The sequence below is a fragment of the Schistocerca serialis genome, chromosome 9, assembly GCF_023864345.2.
Source record: "Schistocerca serialis cubense isolate TAMUIC-IGC-003099 chromosome 9, iqSchSeri2.2, whole genome shotgun sequence".
In the NCBI taxonomy this organism is placed as follows: domain Eukaryota; kingdom Metazoa; phylum Arthropoda; class Insecta; order Orthoptera; family Acrididae; genus Schistocerca; species Schistocerca serialis.
This window is the reverse complement of record NC_064646.1, coordinates 256,677,044-256,696,630: the sequence shown is the minus strand read 5'-3', so window position 1 is coordinate 256,696,630 and position 19,587 is coordinate 256,677,044. Positions and strand designations below refer to the sequence as shown.

At 40.5% G+C, this 19,587-nt stretch overlaps 1 protein-coding gene across 1 annotated transcript in view; it reads left to right on the top strand.

Moving 5' to 3' along the window:
- The first annotated feature begins 2,544 nt into the window (after nt 1–2,544).
- The window catches only part of LOC126419525 (uncharacterized), a 124,073-nt gene continuing 107,030 nt past the window's right edge, over nt 2,545–19,587 (top strand). The window contains exons 1-3 of the mRNA XM_050086715.1: nt 2,545–2,553; nt 12,229–12,341; nt 19,196–19,337. Of these exons, the coding sequence (XP_049942672.1) occupies nt 2,545–2,553; nt 12,229–12,341; nt 19,196–19,337 (264 nt within the window). The remainder of the gene's footprint in view (nt 2,554–12,228; nt 12,342–19,195; nt 19,338–19,587) is intronic.

Sequence of the window (19,587 nt, the reverse complement as noted above, 5' to 3'; positions counted from 1 at the left end):
GTATGCTTCTGTGTGGGCTCTAATCTCTCTGATTTTATCCTCATGGTCTCTTCGCGAGATATACGTAGGAGGGAGCAATATACAGCTTGACTCATCGGTGAAGGTATGTTCTCGAAACGTCAACGAAAGCCCGTACCGAGCTACTGAGCGTCTCACCGGCAGAGTCTTCCACTGGAGTTTATCTATCATCTCCGTGACGCTTTCGCGATTACTAAATGATCCTGTAACGAAGCGCGCTGATCTCCGTTGGATCTCTTCTATCAACCCTATTTGGTACGGATCCCACACTGCTGAGCAGTGTTCAAGCAGTGGGCGAACAAGCGTACTGTAACCTACTTCCTTTGTTTTCGGATTGCATTTCCCTAGGATTCTTCCAATGAATCTCCGTCTGGCATCTGCTTTACCAACGATCAATTTTATATGATAATTCCATTTTAAATCACTCCTAATGCGTACTCCCAGATAATTTATGGAATTAACTGCTTCCAGTTGCTGACCTGCTATTTTGTAGCTAAATGATAAGGGATAATATGCAGAAGAATGGGAAGGAAACCTGACGACCTTTTAGATAATAATCGATTTGTCAGTCAAAATAAGAGGATTCAAAGTGACCCGGAATTGCTAGTGTGTAATGACATTCCTCATTTATCACTGAGAAAGCTGAGTTCCGGGAAACCCTCATTAGTCATAGCGAACCAACTACCTGGCACAGTCTTGAACGTTGTGGCCCAGTGTTTAACAGACAAGAGCGCAGACAACGTGACGATCTACTGTTCCGACCCCACACTAAGACCAACTGGTTTCGAACTTCCCTGCTGATAGCGGAAAGCTCTTGATAGGATTTGAACATCACGTGCAGTCTACCATGGCTTTCTGTACAAATGGTGCAAATCCTCGGGCCTACAATGTGACTGTCGTGCTCTGCGTCAGACAGTTGACGATATTTTGAGTGCCTGGAACATCAGTGTACCAAGGACCAAAACGAGATATATACAAACTGAAGGATGCTACAATTTTCTCTATTTACCTGTAAGCTTTCCTACCCATGTTCCTTAATCCACTCAGATTTACTACTAACTGTTGTTTTTAATGTTCTTTTTATAGTTGACTTTAATATTCATTCAACTACTGATCAGAATGTACACTTTATTGTTCCTCTTATTGGTTGCTCTCACGGCCTACTTTTACTGGTCATTTTACAGTCTATTGCACCACACAGAGTGCTGTTCATTTTGCTACATATTTTATGAATGTTTTATAGCTAATGTGCCTAAAACGTGATGTACTAGTCTTCGTAGCTCCTCAGCTGCAATATTTTCAATGTACGATTTGCTACAAGTGTCCAAGTGATTTAGCCAAACGATAAATAAATTTAAAAAATCACACAGATAGTTTGATAGGGGAATTATGTGAGGGATAAAAATTAAAAGGCAGTACAATTTATGAGGCTCTGCTCTACATTTGATAATTATCTCTGACTGTACGCAATGTCAGGTCTAGCCTACTCACTGAAAGAATACTTAATGCTCTATAAAAACATTTACGACATAATTTCTACACACGTTGAAAGGCGGAAAACATGCTAAATGTTACAGCATGCCCGTTTTATCATTCCCTCTTGGATTCAGTACATTTAACACCTAACTTTCCATGTAGTATATACTCATTTTCAAACATCTTGCACAGTCTTGTAATGCGGACCGCCTTTGCCGTTCCTAAGACCAAATAGTTTATTATCTAACAGATCGTCAGGTTTCTTTTCCATTCTTCTGCACATTATTCTAATTCACAATTTGGATACAGCAGACAGGACCTGTCGAGCCGATTCTACATTGTTTCTCGTATTTATCTGACCTTCATAACTTCGGGATTATGTGAACGATGTTCTTCACTTTATATCGATACGAAATTCTCGTCTTTTTTGAATAGAAAGCCACTAATGCTGGTGAAACTGTCCGCGCGTGGAGTTTGAGGACATCGAGGTTTTTAATCACGAAGGATTCACAAATATCGCCCTATTTGACAATGCCCTTTCTTTGATTTGTGAAAGACAGGTATCTGACCGTACTCCTAGTGCATAATTGCGAGGCACACTAACAGACAAAAATATATTTCAGTAGAGGCAGAGTGCATATCGGTTTCCTAGTGCCAAAAATCTTGCAGTAAGTTGGCAGAGGTTCACTATGTGGCGTAAACTATGTCAAGAGACCGGGCAAACGAAGACAGTCTGGGCAACGTTCATCACGATACGCATACTGAAATTAAGATGGGGTGAAGCTGGGAATGTGGCACATTAAAGGATGTTATTGATTAAGAGAAGGCTTTAACTTCTCTCAAGAGAGAGACTTCATGTGTTAGCGTCAACGTTAGATAAGGATAGGTGAATGGAAAAATTACAGAGTAATGGAATTTAAATCGTTTCTCGATAGGGGAAAATGACGCTAACGGGTCGTTATAGTCTACAAGATTGAGTCTGCTATAAAGGCAGTAGTCGGAAGGGTATCTGTGTTCCAGGTGACAACTGGTGCTCTTCCGCGGAAAACAATGTTCAAGGTAAGTGGGATTTTATCAGAAGTATACAACACCTAGTGAGGCGTGAATAAATCCTTTGCGTAAAGTATTCGATGTAGGTATGGGGATTAAAAAAAATGAGCGTTTCAAGCTGTACTAAGATAACCAATGGTCGAAATAAACTTCCAGAATGCTAAACTTAAAAAAAATGGCTCTGAGCACTATGGGACTTAACTGCTGTGGTCATCAGTCCCCTAGAACTTAGAACTACCTAAACCTAACTAACCTAAGGACATCACACACATCCATGCCCGATGCAGGATTCGAACCTGCGACCGCAGCGGTCGCACGGTTTCAGACTGTAGCTCCGAGAACCGCTCGGCCACTTCGGTCGGCTGCTAAACTTCAGCCCCCTCTGAAATTTTCCTCTAGATTGTTGTTAGATCATGTGAGTAGAAACATTTTATTCTACCCTGAATTTCTGCTTCCCCATACCATTACGTTCTTCCCGTCAATACGTTCTGTGGAACGCTTACCACATTCCTCATTCTTTGTTGGTCGTTATTTTACTTACAAAATGATTCAAATGGCTCTGAGCACTATGGTACTTAACTTCTGAGGTCATCAGTCCCCTAGAACTTAGAACTACTTAACCCTAACTAACCTAAAGACATCACACACATCCATGCCCGAGGCAGGATACGAACCTGCGACCGTAGCGTTACTTACAACAGTCTGTGTTGTATATTCCTGTGCCTCCCAGTTTTATGATGCTATATGCTTTGGAATTTCTTTGGGTGCAGTACTTTCCTTACTAATACTGTTGCTAGTATTTATTTTTTATCCATGATGATAACAGTAAGAACAACAACAGTGTTATTACGGCTTTGAAGAGCTCTATATCTAGCGATATGAGAAGTGACGAGAAATTTTTGGAGATACTATTGGGAAAATAAGGATTCCTTGCTAAGGTCATTTGACACGAAAACAGAAATTTTTTAGTCTAAACTTTGGACACGTTTTGCTGTTTTGTCGAATAGTGACATTTTGATAGCTTAATTGTGTACAAAGTAAAAGATGATTCTTACAGAAAAGGAAACAGTAGCTAGCTACTTTTAACAACGCTATTTACTCACATAAATAGCGCTATTAGCGGTTTCGAACCGACAGTTTTATCATCAGAAGGATGTTTGTGTAAACTAATGTAAATGCAACAAATGTGTATCTTAATATGAACAGTCGTCTGATGATGAATCTGCCGGTTCGAAACCGGTAACGAAGCTATGTATGTGAATAAACAGCATTATTAAAAGTGGTTGACTAGGTTTCTGATAAACCGCGATCAGAAGCAGAAGGCTACCTGATGCCGACCGGCCGCCACGGTGGCCTCTGCAATGTTATTTGATGCGATATGGAGAGGCATAAGGTTGCACTCTGCTCTCTCAGTCCTCAGTACTCTTCAGTTGGCCTCACGAGGCTGAATGCATCCCGTATGGGGAATTAAGCGCCAAAGTTCCCCATGGCAGTTACGCTGGACACGATGACCGCTCGAATAGCGAGATACGAGGGTTGGAACTTAAATAGTGGCAACTATTTTTACCTGTACCCGTCCTTCAAAGTGGTCACCAGCGTTGTGTAAAACCCGTTGCCAGCGATGTGGAAGGCGTAGTATTCCGTTAGCAGAGCCTGTTCTGTTGATGGTGCGAAGGGAGCCGTCTACTGCCTGTCGAATCTCTGGAACAGTTCTGAAGCGAATGCCACGAAGTGGTTCCTTCATCTTCGGAATCAAATCAAAGTCACAAGGACTTAAGTCGGGGGAGTATGGTGGATGATACAGTACTTCCCAGCCCCATCGATCGAACAGACCAGCCACAGCATGCGTTGTATGTGCCCACGCATTGTCGTGCAAAATGATGGGTGGGTTGCACAGAAAGTGTCACTGCTTCTTTCGCAAAGCTGGTTGCAGGTGATGCTCCAAAAACGAACAGTAATACTGTGCATTAAAGGTGTGCCGTGGAGGAACGTAATGCGCTAGGATAACACCATCACAGTCTTTCACAAGAATCACCATAACTTTAGACCACTCCATTCGCACCATCAACAGAACAGGCTCTGACAACGATATGCTACGCCTTCCACATCGCTGGCAACAGGTTCTACACAACGCTGGTGACTACCTTTAAGGACAGTAACAGATGCAAACATGTAACTCCTTTGTATCGGTTGTGAATAAATGGTTGCCTCTATTTACGTTCCTACCCTCGTATATCGCATGTTGCAACGCAATAATGTGTTATGGAATAATTTTCCGGCGTAGCTTATCACTTAGAAGGCAGTCTTGGCTGCACAAAAACGAACAGCAAGAGTGTGATAGTCAGCCGAGGTCACAATGTAGGTACACTTCAAAGATGTGTGTGCATCCCCAAGGGACCAAACTTCTGAATCATCGGTCCCTAGATTTACACACTACGTTAAAGTAACTTAAATTAACTTATACTAAGAACAACTCATACACCCATGCCCGAAAGATGACTCGAACCTCCGGCGGGAGGGGCCGCGCAATCCGTGACATGGCGTCTCAAACCGCGGGGCCATTCCGCGCGGAACTCTTTGAAGAGTTAGGTATTTTAACTGCACCGTCTTCAGCACATATACCCGCTACAGAAACTATTCATAAATAATGTATCACATTTTGACAAGAATAGTGATGTCCAATCCTACAAAAACAATCTTAACTGCGCATCGATAAAGCTATCTCTAGCTCAGATAGGAGTTCAATGTGCACAACAAAAATTCTTGATCATTTTCCGAATAAAATAGGGAAGCCAAATGGTTTGCTTGGATTTATTTGGAGAATTTTAGATAACTGTAGCTTATCTATAACGGAGCCTGCGAATGGAACAGTAGTGCGACCCATTCTTGAATACTTCTCGAGTTCCGTGGGCACCCACCAGGTCAGATTGAAGGAACATATGGAAGAAATTCAGAGGCGAGTTAGTTGTGTTACCGATAGGTTAGATCGCCGCGCAAGTATTACGTAGATGCTTCTTGAACTCGGAATCTCCGTAGAAAAGAGGACTTTTTTCAGGAAACAAAACATTTAGATAACTGGTATTTAAAACTGACTGCATCACTATTCTGCTTCCGCCCACGTACGTTTCGCGTAAGGACTAAGAAGATAAGAGATGTAGGAGCTCGTAAGGGGGCAGATAGATAGTCGTTTTTCTCCACTTCATGTGAAAATAGAACAGGAAAGGAAATGACTAGTAGTTGTATAAGGTACCCTCGGTGAAGCCATACTGTGGCTTGCGAAGTATGTATGCAGATGTTCATGTAGAAGAACAGAAAATGTCTGTCAGGTGCAAAGCAAATATTAAATTAACCTAAAATTAATTCTCCTGAACAGCTGCTTCTACTCCATGGAGGAACTTTTGTTTTAAAGTTGGTAGCCTGTAAAAGAAAAATTATACATCTCATTTTCACTGATGTTAAGACTAATCATGTATAAATATCCTGTAAATTGACACGTTCTGCATAATTTTCGTAAAATAAACTTTCAAACGATGTGTTGAACATGTCATTAACTAACGAAAGGAGGCTGGCCTACATTTTTAATGCATGGTAAAGTTCCACAGAGCGATATCTCACATCAGGATATCCTAAAAAGGTAGTCTCTGTGGAAGGAGCTACGAAGAGAGTATAATACATAACACAACAGATTATTTTTATCCGCCAATTTCGGTTGAAAATATGCGGAATTTGTTGTCGTACGTTGTTGAATATTGCCGCCTCAGCTCCTATGGTTTCATGAAGCTCCGATAGGCGGCACCGCTGTACGTATCCTCCAAATTTACGTCTTTGTCTAAGCAAGGAACTGTCAATGAGAAAACAGGAACATCACAGATATTCAAAGGCGACTGAAAATTGTCTACGGAGAGCTAACAGTGAACAAAAGCACGGTGAGACGTTGGGAGAGGAGTCTGTCATCATCACAATAATATCACGCAAACCTGTCCGATCTCTCGCGTGCCGGCTTGCCTCACGCAGCTGTGACTACTGTGATGATGGAACGTGCGTACACTCTCAGTCGACGTAATGGACGGGTCACAATCAAACTCCTCGCTGCTCAGCTGGACGTCTCTGTTGGTAGCGCCGGCACTCTGTGTGCCAGCTAGGTTCCTCGGCGGGTAACAGAAGACCACAAATTGTAACTAAGGACCACCTGTAGGGAATCGCTTGCGCTTTACGCGGCTGGTCGTGACAATTTTCATGTCACAGGCGGTGAAACATAAGTTCATCACTTCTAACGGGAAACAAAACGGCAATCCGTGGAGTGGAACCACATCACCTATTCGCCGACGGAAAAGTTCAAAGTGGCACCCTCAGCGGGTAAAGTCATGACGGGATTCTGGGACTCTGAGGGGGGCTATTTTGTTCGATGTCCTCCCCGAAGGCGCAAAAATCAAAATGCACTCTGCGGGTAGCAGTGCGGGGATGATGGGGAGGTTATTGATGCAGCAAGATGTTGGCTCGAACGTCGACGAGCAAAGAGGACCTGCCAGGAAAGTGGCGTAACGCTATCGAATTTAGTGATCATCTACAAAAAACATAATTTGTAGCCAAAAGAGTGGGAATAATATGGTACATTGGAATCAAGAATACAACCAACCGGCTTTCAGAACAAAATGTATTGCATTACTTATTGAACGCTCCTGTAAGGAAATATTGCTTTCCAGCCAGTAACATAACAAGAAAAAAACAGGGCAGACATGTTGAAAATACAGTTAAAGTGAATTTAAATCAAACGGAGGAAAGAAGTAGGTTGAACTCATGCGTAATTGACTCAAACGTGCCAAAATTACACATGTAGCAAGCTCCCAAGTATCCTGCTTAAGGTGGCCTCGAGACAAATAATAGAAAAACACAGATAATCTTAAATAAAGGTGTTTTTACTGAAAGCTGTTGTGTACTGTATTTAAAAAACATGCTACATGTCACATAGGCATTATTTACGCGTCAATTTCAAGAAAAAAACAATGTACCCTTATTTCATGTGCAAACACTCTGTGTTTCGTATCGCTTCCTTAAATTTCGAGAAATAGTCGGCCATTTTTTCTATATTTTGACTGTCATTATTTTTTTTCCATCGACTGTTCTCACTTTATGGAGAGTGAAAATATGAGTACAGTCGATCGTCCTGCTTAATACAATGTAAGCTTTCAAGGGTGCGACTGACATCACCTAAACTTGCGGGCTATTTGTACATCTACCACGGCCTAGTAGCTCCTACGTTTTAAGTGATTTTTTTTCCTGCTTGCACTAACAACGTGTTAACCCATGTCAGTGGCTCTGTGAGCGTAATGGGTTTCTGGAAAGTCACGTCTTCGCTCTCATCCCCTACCGAACTTAATTTGTGGATTATATCCGTGTCAACTAGATGCTAAAGTCCCCGTTCATAGACGTCGCCATTAGGCACAACAAGAACAAAGAGGGAACAATAAGAGTGGAAGATCAAGAACGAAGTGGTCAGATTAGAAAGGGTGAAAGATGGCGATGCAGTCTTCCACACCTACAGTTCAATCTAAACATCGAAGACGCAATGTTGGAAATAAAGGCTAGGCTCAAGAGTGGGGTTCAATTTCAGGGTGAAAAAATGTTGATGATAAGATTCACTGATAATAAAACTTCCTGGCAGATTGAAACTGTGTTCCGGACCGAAATTCGAACTCCGGACCATCGCCTTTCGCGGGCCACTGCTCTACCGAGTAAGCTACCCAAGCACGACTCACGACCCGTCCTGACAGCTCCAACTCCGCCAGTGCCTCGTCTCCTACCTACCAAACTTCTCAGAATCTCTCCTGCGAACCTTGCAGAACTAGCACTCGTGGAAGAAACGATATTGCGGAGACATGGCTTAGCCACAGCCTGGGGGATTTTGCACTCTGTAGTGGAATGTGCGATGATATGAAACTTCCTGACAGACTTCGCAGAAGAGCTTTTGTGAAGTTTGGTGGGTAGGAGACGAGGTACTGGCGGAGTTAGAGCTGTGAGGGTGGGTCATGAGTCGTGCTTGGGTAGCTCAGCCGATAGAGCACTTTCCTGCGAAAGGCAAAGTCCCGAGTTCGAGTCTCGGTCCGGCAAACATTTTTAATCTACCAGGAAGTTTCATATCAGCGCACACTCCGCTGCAGGGTGAAAATTTCATTGTGTTCATTAATGATATTTCAATACTCTCTGATGGTGAAAAAGAATTACAGGACCGTTTTAATGGAGTCTAAAGAAAATAGAATGTGGTTTGGGAATAAACTGAAGAACGACGAAAGTAATGAGAAGCAACAGAAATGAGAGTAACGAAAAACGTAACATCGATATTTGTGATCAGGAAGTAGATGAAGTTAAGGAATACTGCTACCTTGGACGCAAAATAACCAGTGATGGACAAAGCAAGGACATCAGAAACAGACTAGAACGGGCAGAAAGCGATTTCTGACCAAGATAGGTCTACTAGTATCAAACATGGACCCTAATGTCAAGAAGAAATTTCTGAGAACGTGCATTAGGAGCACAACATTATATAGCAGTAAATCATGGACTATGTGAAAACGGGAAGAGAAGTGAATCGATGCATTTGAGATGTGGTGCTAAAGAAGAATGCTGAAAATTATGCGGACTGATAAAGTAAGGAACGTGGAGGGTCTCTGTAGAATCGTCCGAAAAAGCAATGTATACAGACAAGAAGTGTAGGATGACAGGACATGTGTTACAGCATCAAAGAATAGCTTCTTTGGTACTACAAGGAATTATAGAGTGTAAAACTGTAGAGGGAAACAGATTTAGCGTACACACAACACATGGCTCAAGACGTAGGTTGCAAATGCGCAATTTTTTTTCAAATTTTGTAGATGTTTTCATCACCTAGGATTCTATAACGACAGATTCGAATTCCAAATGAAATTACTCATTCTAATTAGCACAATTCTTCACACTTGTTTTTTTATGTTTAAAAGATCACCGAACGACGCGCAGATAAACGACAACCTGTAGATAATCGTGAGTTTACTGCAGTTCTTATTATTTTTGTAGGTATCATTAACAAACAGTTCTATCAGTCATGTGTATTAAGATCCCGAGTCTTCAGCTTCCTCTTGCTCTGAACTACCACTTGTCTTAGCGAATTAACAAATTATAGCTAGCTGAATTTGTCTGTTTTCTGTGTACCGGATTCCTTTAACAAAATCATAAATCTTTTGCGTTGCATTGACATTCACGTAAGGGGCAGTGACACGAAAACGCGACAAACAGGAAAAAGGGGACATATATTTGGAAGGTTGTTTCGACTACGCTACAGAAGTTTCACTGGGAAGCTCTTACACATCCTGCATACAGTCCCGATCTCTCGCCACGCGATTTCCATATTTTTGGAGCCCTGAAGGAAGATGCTGGTGGCTGTCGATTTGCTTCCCACGAAGAAGTGCACGCCTGGGTACAAGCACGTTTCCGCAGGCAACCGTGAAAATATATTCATGAGGTAATTGATCGTCTTATCTCACGGTGGGATAAATGTATTAACAGTTTTGAAGAATACTTTTGAAATAATAAACAGTTAACTTACTTTTTTCTCTCTCTCTCTCGTTTTCTTTTGACTGCCCCCTATACAGGGTGTTTCAATATTCAGAGAAACGACAAGAATGACCATTCGAAGCAAAAAGGTGAAGATGTGAAGATGAGCAGGTGTTCATAGCTCTTAAAGGTATGCATTTTAGAGCCCATGTTTACTGGACACTTTTCCTTGCTTTGGTTCAAGTTACCACCTCCCATAATACAGAAAGCAAAAAGCTTGCATTTGAAAAGATTTGTTTCAAAGTACCGAAGAGGATGACGTATTCATATATCTTGATGTATGCATTTTAGGACCCGTGTTTATTAGACATTTTTGCTTCGAATGATCGTACCTGTCATATCACCAATTCTGAACATGGTTGACTTTCAGCAACCATATTGAAGTTGTAATGAAGGATAAAAACAGTCAACGAGTTGCACAAATTTTATAGCACTGACCTGGTTTCGATATAGATTAAGGGTACCTTCATCATAATAAGTTATAGTAACCTGTAAAAAACATTTTAAGAACCTTACGTTACACGAGACCCATTACAAACAGAACAGCTGTTACTTACATAGTTTCATGTTGTATGCTGAGATAATAAGGCCATATTAGCTGAAGTGCCCAAGTCAAATATGGAAACGTTGTCCTATAAAGCCAACATTAAAAGCACAATTACACATATATCATCAAGCCGCTGGGGCTGACATCAGAGTAAAAGATTTGCCAAATGTTTACGGAGCTACGGGAAACAGAGCAGTGCACCCCACCCATGGGGCGCTAATGGAGTAAAGCGGTACAAATTAAGAAAACAGCTATATTGCAAATGAAATAAATCGTTACAAGAGGCCAGGCTTAATAACAGGCTTGTGAACGTAGGTTATAAATAAAATATACAGCGATTGCTGCAAACTGAAACAGGAGTTGGCACACGCCATCTGGCCAGTGTATAAAGCATTAAAGGGCCCAAAATGAACAGAATTACCGCAGTAGGAATAACAGCCATGGGATATAACACAGACAATTGAAAAAGGAGGAAAACGTTGTCTGAGAACTTTGTGTAATGACCTTGCGTCAAAGAACGACAGTATGTCAAAAAGGTGCGAACATCCGTTTGAAGCAGTTAAAGAAATTTTATTCCGCAGTTACAGTTGTTCATTAAGAATGAGAACATATTTAGCTTCCATTTCTTCAAAAATATCACATAAATAATTTGCCTTATTTGATAACATTTTCAAAGCAAATGCTAGCAACAGTCACACTTGGGCAACATTGCTAGAAATGAGAGTGACTGATGCGAAAATTTTTTCTCACTTCAGTGCTCGTGGACCGCTTCCTATAGAATTCGTCTGCCAGAAAAAATATATGGATGCAAAGGCGCCTTTTCCACTAATAATAATTTGCAGAAAAACTCTAATACTCGATCTGAAATCTTCGTTTACTCCATTGCGTGATTCAGTAGCCTATAAAATAACCTGCGATAGACTTGATATTCTTGAAGAATTGGAAGTTTTTAACCATATGTCCGTTAATGATAGTCTGATTCTTAATGAACAGCTGCAATTGCGAAACAAAAATTTCTTTAACGGCCTCAATACGCTAATCGCAGCTTTTTGATATACTGAAGGTTCTCAAACGTTTTCGTCGTCTTTTTATTATATCCCATGGTTTTTATTCTTAATTTTTAATTCTATTCATGCAATGTGAACATATTTTACTAATATCTGTTCTGTTTCTGATACGTCTTGTGCTGCTTAAGGTTATTGAAATGTCTACTGTTCTCCTACGGTAATGAACATTTTGTATAGGTAACTGTAACTGATTCTGATGAATATATCCTTAGTCGGTATCGTAACCAGGTTAGAGCTGTAAAATTTGTACAATTAGTTGACTGTTTTTATCCTTCATTTTTTTTAAAAAAGTGTCCCTGAATAGTTACCATTCCTCCTGGGACTCACTGTATAAATAACGAAGCATAGAGAACTCTCACCAGCTTTTGTTTTTCAATATCTACACAGATTTATATTTCAATAGTGCTCACCATTGTTGTTTCCATAAATTCCTGGAACATCTTAAAGTTTCTTAATCAACTAACTAGTGATCCCGTAATACAGTTGCTGGTGTTGCTGCTCCTAGTCGGCGCCGCCCTGTCTGAAGAGACGAAGACGCAGTCGTCCTTCACTACCTCGACCGTTGGAGGTGGCGGCCAAAGTGTCTCAACGACCAAGTGAGTCTCTGAACAGGTGCCTGGGACCTGCCTTCACCAATGCTTACAATTCTCGCTTACTGCAACTGGATTATCAAATTATCAAAAAGATTTTGTGCTCAAATGCCACTTACATCTATTCGTGACACACTAAGGCTATATTTTAGGTGTATCAACTGTGTTCGTAACAAACAAAAATATATTATTTTGTGCTACAATGAAGGATACACGCAGTGATGTTTGCAGACACAGCACTGACAGAGGCAGTTGTCGAATGGGCAACCTATTCTTATGTGGCATTATTTAGTTCCAAAGAAGGAAAAAATGTTAGCGTTTAACGTCCTGCCGAAGAGATCACTATGTGCAGAAAACGAAGGGACATCTGAACTGAGGTACTCAGTGCCTTAACCATTGCGTCGCCTTACTCGGAAATTCAGGGTGTAACAGGTTCAAGTACGTGATATTTGTACTGGTGATTGAGGATAGTGTACTGAACATCATTACATTTGTATTTACTTCATTAGCATACTGATAATAATAATCAGGAGTTGTATGATTTTAGATTGGTTAGTACTTCCAACTACATGTGGCAAGAGAAAGCCGTTAATGCCTTTTTTCCCCTGGGAAGCAGGTGTTCGAGTGCAGACTTACGGACGTATGGGAAACCTCTGTCTCGCGGACCGCTACAGAGTAGTTGTATTTCGTTTGATCTTTTTACCACTTGCCCTCTTTATCTTTGAATCTGCGTTGCACTGAAGGAACGGGGGTTGGACAAAAAATTGAAACACCACGAGAATGCAGATGACTGTGGAATGTCGTCAATGCATTGCGAACTTCAGTCGTGGACAGAACAGAGTTCTACGTGGTTGTGAGGGCATTAAGCCGGAGCTAAGTGAATTCAGACGTGCACAGACTGTTTGTGTAACCAAGGAAGTCTTTGGTGTTTCAAGAGGCACCACATCGAAGCCTTTATATTAGATTCAGGGAGAGCCGGAAAACATCATCTGATAAGCTACAACACGAACGAAAGTTTGTGCTTCATCGACTGCCATTGAAAATTTTGAGGAGAAATAAGACCAACGACATCTGCAAAAGTCAGTGCAGAATTTTCTGTTACGCATGTGAACCCTGTCAGTACCAAAACAACACGAAGGGAGCTCCAAAAGCTGGGAACTGCAGGTCGAAACCGCTCATCAGTGATGCATATGCCCATAACACGAAAACGTTGTTCTAAAGCCGTATCCCATGCGACCCAAGGGTTGCAGTGATGCCAGGGATTATGTGACCATTCTGGCCTATCAGGTTCAGCCCGTGGTACGTTTGTTCCCCAATAGTGCTGTGTTCCCAAACGACAGAGTAGTTGTTCACACAGCTCGCCTCGTCCAGGACTGGTTTCGTGAGCACGAGGACTAACTGTTACATCTTCCCTGGTCACAAAATTCACTACATCTGAATATTATTGAGATTTAGCCGTCTTTTTTGGAGAGAAAAAAATGGTAAGTGGTTCTAAGCGCTATGGGACTTACCATCTGAGGTCATCAGTCCACTAGACTTAGAACTATTTAAACCTAACTAACCTAAGGACATCACATACATCCGTGCCCGAGGCAGGATTCGAATCTGCGACCGTAGCAGCAGCGTGGTTGCAGACTGAAGCACCTAGAACTGCTCGGCCACAGCGGCCGACTTCTGGAGAGAAAGATGTACAGTTGCTCCATCATTGTTAAGTGCACTTGCTCCTGTCTTGCCGGCCGGTGTGGCCGAGCGGTTCTAGGCGCTTCGGTCTGGAACCGCGTGACCACTACGGTCGCAGGTTCGAATACTGCCTCGGGCATGGATGTGTGTGCTGTCCTTAGGTTGGTTTAGTTTAAGTAGTTCTAAGTTCTAGTGGACTGATGACCTCAGCAGTTACGTCCCATAGTGCTCAGAGCCATTTGAACCATTTGAACCACTATCTTGCAGGAAGAATGCTATAAGATACCATTGAAAACCATACAGAATCTGAATCTATCAGCGCTGAGACTTCTAGATGCTATTTTCAACGGTTTTCTGTACCGTTTTAAGTATGGTCATGTGTTATCTTTTTGGTGTTTCCATATTTTTGTCAACCCCTGTACCTGCACAAAAGTTCAAATGTCGACGGCGTGCGCTATATTTCCTGCTTGGAATTTTTTTTTCTATTTATTAACAGTAAGTGCGAGTAGTTGACAACAGTAATGTCCACATTACTATTTGCCCTCGAGCTTACATTCAGTAGCTCTCGATTTTGTTCTGGGTTTGCTTTTCTGGCAGTGTTACTTGTATGTTAACGGTGATGCATAGCAACACGGATAGGTGCACTGATGAAGAGTCGATCGGTGTGTACTTCATTTATGGGTCCACTGAACCTAAGGGAAGAGTGGCACGACACTAAGACCTTATGCTGAAATGTTCGCACAGTGACAGCACCCACACTAATTTTGCGTATGTAGGTATGTATATAAGCATGTCTTTGAGTGCTATTGGTGTTTTGCAGTGTTGTGAAGGTATTTTCACAGAAAAAAAGTTAACTGAGGTGGAGAACAGAATAAATCACTTTTCTTGTGGCAGTAAGCTCAGCCTGGGGAAAGAAGATAAATATAATACAGATAAGAAAAATATAATATAATAATCTTTATTATAATATTCAAGGAGTTATGGGTATAAAGGTAGATATTGTGACCATTGGACCTTAATATTTACTCACTCCAGTGCGTTAGCTGTCTTTTCTCTGTGTCTAATAGTCTTCCTACAAACACATTGCACGGTTTACTATCTGATGTTTTGTGCACGGTCTAACTGCATCACTAAGTGGCCTATGCCTGACATTATAGGCTATACTTTTTGCGTGCACGCGTCCATACTTCATGATCTGCTCGCCAGAGGAAAATAAGCATTAAAGGCTTTCTCTTGTCACGTATACTTCGAGGTTCTAACCAACCTAAAGCATGCTAGGTACCACAGCTATAATTATTAGTCTCCAAATCAAGTAAATACTGATGTAATGTTGTTCAGATCACTGTCCTCAGTCACCAATAAAAGTATCTGCATTTACACATGTAATATCCAGTATAATAAACTGGTCATCAGAAAATGAATAAGATTTTTTAAGAGGTTAGACAAGAGTCAACAGCTTTAATAACAATAATAATAATAATAATAATAATAATAGTAGTGGTAGTAGTAGTAACACATAACACCATATAATAGTTATAAATAACATCCCTATACCGAACACTGTCGGTGGTTTGCAAAATAATGGGTGTTCAGTACAGTGATGTCTATGGCGAAGATGGCTAGCTCAGCTTTATTGGACAAGTACAGGGATCTGTCCGATAAGATAAAAACCAAACAGAAGCAGAAATCAGTACGTATGGTCCCTGTGGTACTGTTGGACACCTATGTTGCCCCAAAACGGTCTGTGAAGATCTACAGGAACTAAAACTGCATCTTTCTCTCTATTGGCGAATGCAAAAGCCAGTGGTACTGAACAACTGCAGAATAGTTCGTCGTGTTCTTGTGGGGAGCTCTTATTTATGGGGACATATACTGTTATCTGGGCTCAAAAACTTCAATTTCCAAAATTTCTCCCAAATAATTCTTTGTTCCTTTAGCTCTATATACATGAAGATTTGAACATAAAATCTTTATTGGTTGCAGACTTATAGATAAACATATATAGTGGAACGTGTGAACATCCTATGCTCACTTTATCTACTAGTTGCTAACTGTTAGTTCTCTCTCTGTCAGTTTTACATTCAAATCCATTTCTTGTAGTTCTGTATGGCAGAAATGATTACAATTTTCTCATACTTTTAAACACAGCAGAGTCCTTCAATTGTTCGTCTTAGATTAGCTTTTCTGTTTAATTCTATTGTGTTACTGAGAGTGCAGACAAATTTATGTAGCTGTTTAAGTGGTATCCCTGAATTAATTCTTTTTATTCAGAAATGGGAGAACTCAAAGCATCTTACAAAACAAAAAAAGTCATACTTGGATGGAAACAGACATATGATGACAAACAGCTGGAGAGAGCGTCTGCCGTAAAATATCTAGGCGTAACTATCCAGAGCGACTTTAAGTGGAATGACCATATAAAACAGATAGTGAGAAAAGAAGACACAAAACTCAGATTCGTCGGAAGACTCTTAAAGAAACGTAACTCATCCATGAAAGAAGTGGCTTATAAGGCGCTTGTTCGCCCGATTCTTGGGTATTGTTCATCTATGCGGGATCCCTATCAGATAGAACTGATAGAGGAGATAGAGAAGATGCAACGAAATGCGGCGCGTTTTGTCACGGGATCGTTTAACTGGCGAGAGAGCGTTACTGAGATGCTAAACAAACTCCACTGGCAGACGTTACAAAAGAAACGTTGTGCATCACGGAGAGATTTACTATTGAAATTTCTGGACAGCACTTTTCAGGAGGAGTCAGAGAACATACTACTTCCCCCCTCATACATATCGCATATTGACCACAAGGAGAAAATTCGAGAAATTAGAGCCGGTATATAGGCTTACCGACAATCATTCTTCCCAAATACTATTCGTGAATGGAACAGGGTTGGAGGGACCGAAAGTACCCTCCGTCACCCACCTTTAGTAGCTTGCGGAGTATAACGTAGATGTGGATGTAGTAATCTGAAGGAGAACGCAAATAATCATAGACACACCACATGTTTGATTAAAACGTTAAAACCTTTTAAGTCCTATGGAGTTCACAGAAAATGGTGGAAATGCCATTTGTGATCTAGGCATAAAATGTAAGGAAACAAAAATGTGGGTGGGTGGTTTCACTGAAAGTGCAAATGAGTAATTTCATACCAAAAAGACTGTATTTTTTCGAAGAACAGTGCAAATATGGGTTTGTGATGAAATGGCTACTTCTAATGGCAAGGAGGATGGCAGAAGTTATTGAGGCAGTAGAAATATCAATGGCTCTAAATATGATAATACATTAGAAGGATGACGACATGCGGAGAAATAAACTCTTCTAGAATAAGGGCAGAATGCCCCACCAAGGAGGCAAGAAAAGTAGAAAAAAAGGCTGAAACTAAAAATAAAGTGAGAAAGAAAGAGGAGTAGCGGGAAAATTGATCACCTGGGCAATTTGAGTTCACAGAAGTCATCTTAAGATACAGTAAAGGAATTTTCAAACTTCAGACTGCTTCTGTCAGTTTCTATATATACAGAATGTTTTCCTCGGGAACTTTTTGTTTAATGCATGGATCATCTTATTATTGAACCCAGTTCATCATGAAACAGTTTACACATGAAGTGACGCGATGATTCTACAAAGCCCAGTGAAAACAAATGCAATGTATTTATTGCTTGTTTGGTTATTAAAGAAACCGTGACAATCAACACCGCTGCAGCGTTGATATGTAACTGTTAATTAAGAATTTGTGAACCAGTTACCCAAGTATGAGTCTTTGTCATTGCCAAAGATGCATATTTTTTTACTTACTGAATTTCGTGGAACTGCCTTTTATAATTGTTAAGGAATGAAAATTAAAATGTAAGCCTACCCTAACTCTACTAGGCAAAACTTTATCGACCCCTTAAGCCGTTATCTTTATAGAAAAGAGATGTAAGAATTAGAGCATCAGTAATAATGATGATAAACTACACATACAATTATTCATTTTCTTGCATCATCGTGTGACGTTCGCTGTGTTATTCAGTGGTTTGGTATGTAACTAATTTGTAAATGAAAATGATAATCTTATTTTATTACAATGAGTAATTACTAAACAATTTTTCTCCCGGCTAAAGATTTGGTCAAGTTGCTAAAGAACTCCAAGTTAACGTTGTGTTAAAGTGTTGTCTGTAAGTTGTGTTTCACTAAATCACAGTTCATACAACAGATTCTGTACAACTATTGATTATGATAGTTATCTTCAGCAAAATGATCATTAAAACCACAGAATATCAGCCGCGCACAACACTGACGTGTTACCTGAAACAATATTCTCCGCAATTGGTGCGTAATTAATTTCGGCTCCATACATCAGCTAGAAAAGTTTGTTATAACGATCGTGGTATGAGTACTGTTTTTAAAGAACCAATCTGATTCGAATCATTTTCATTAAAATGAGTTCGGGACCACCGGTGCACATTTATTTTTACACATTTGTATTACGTTCGGCATTTATGTCTGCAGAGTTGCGTAATTTGAATTTGCCGCTGAGATAATTGTTAAGATGGCGGCAGACAATTGATAGAGACTTTCTATTGTTGGAGCAAATAAGATAAGTATTTGAAATGCTTATTAAACTTTACTTTCGTATTGTGCACTATTTAGACTTCATCAAGCAAACATTTGATTTTTTTCTAAGGAAAACACAGACAAAAACGCGATACAAATCGCTATCATCAATGGCTACGCTCCTTGCAGTGGAAAGAAATAATTAACACAGATAATGCTTACTGAGAGAGGAATTAAAGTTACAAATAATTATTCACTCATATTTATAATAGTAAAGAACTCTATTCTCATGTAATAATTAACAAATAATTACAATTTCTTAACAGACCTCAGATTGATACGCGCCCGCAACCTACAAAAGCCAACAAACAAAAGGTAAAAACAAAGGAAGACAAAGGCAGATCATAAAAGGAATTTACAATTATCATTGTCTTTGTATGATACACATCGATATGTCCAATTACATCATAGAATATTATATAAATAATTAATATTTATCATCGTTTTCACTATTTTTTCATATGACGAATAGATAATATTTATAACTGTTACAGGCATAATTTCCTCTCGTCGCACTGTAGCTAAAATTTATCTCGTGGATGTTACAATCGGTCCACAGTACCTAGAGAATGCTTTTCACATTACAGAGTCACTGGCCCTGACGGTACCGTACGTGAGCAGACGGTGAAGGTCGGCGAGGATGGCAAGAAAGTGGTGACGTCCAATGTCAAGGATGGTGAGAAGGTAGTGACGGGTGTTAAGGACAAGGTGGACGACCTCATTCCCAAGGTCAGTATATTCTAACTCTACACAGCACGAAAATACAATAAAAATGTAAACAGTTATGCATATCCGATCTCCTAAGCAAAAGAGACCAAATAAGACTACTGGAAGTAAGGTAACGGGAAAGACGGCCTTCGAGCCTAAGTCAACGTCAAAAAATCATTTCCATTCTCTGACCCAGTCAAGCCCATTTGTCCTAAATGAAGACCATCACCTCTCTTAGACCCGTTATGAAGTCTGGAGCCTGATTCATGTA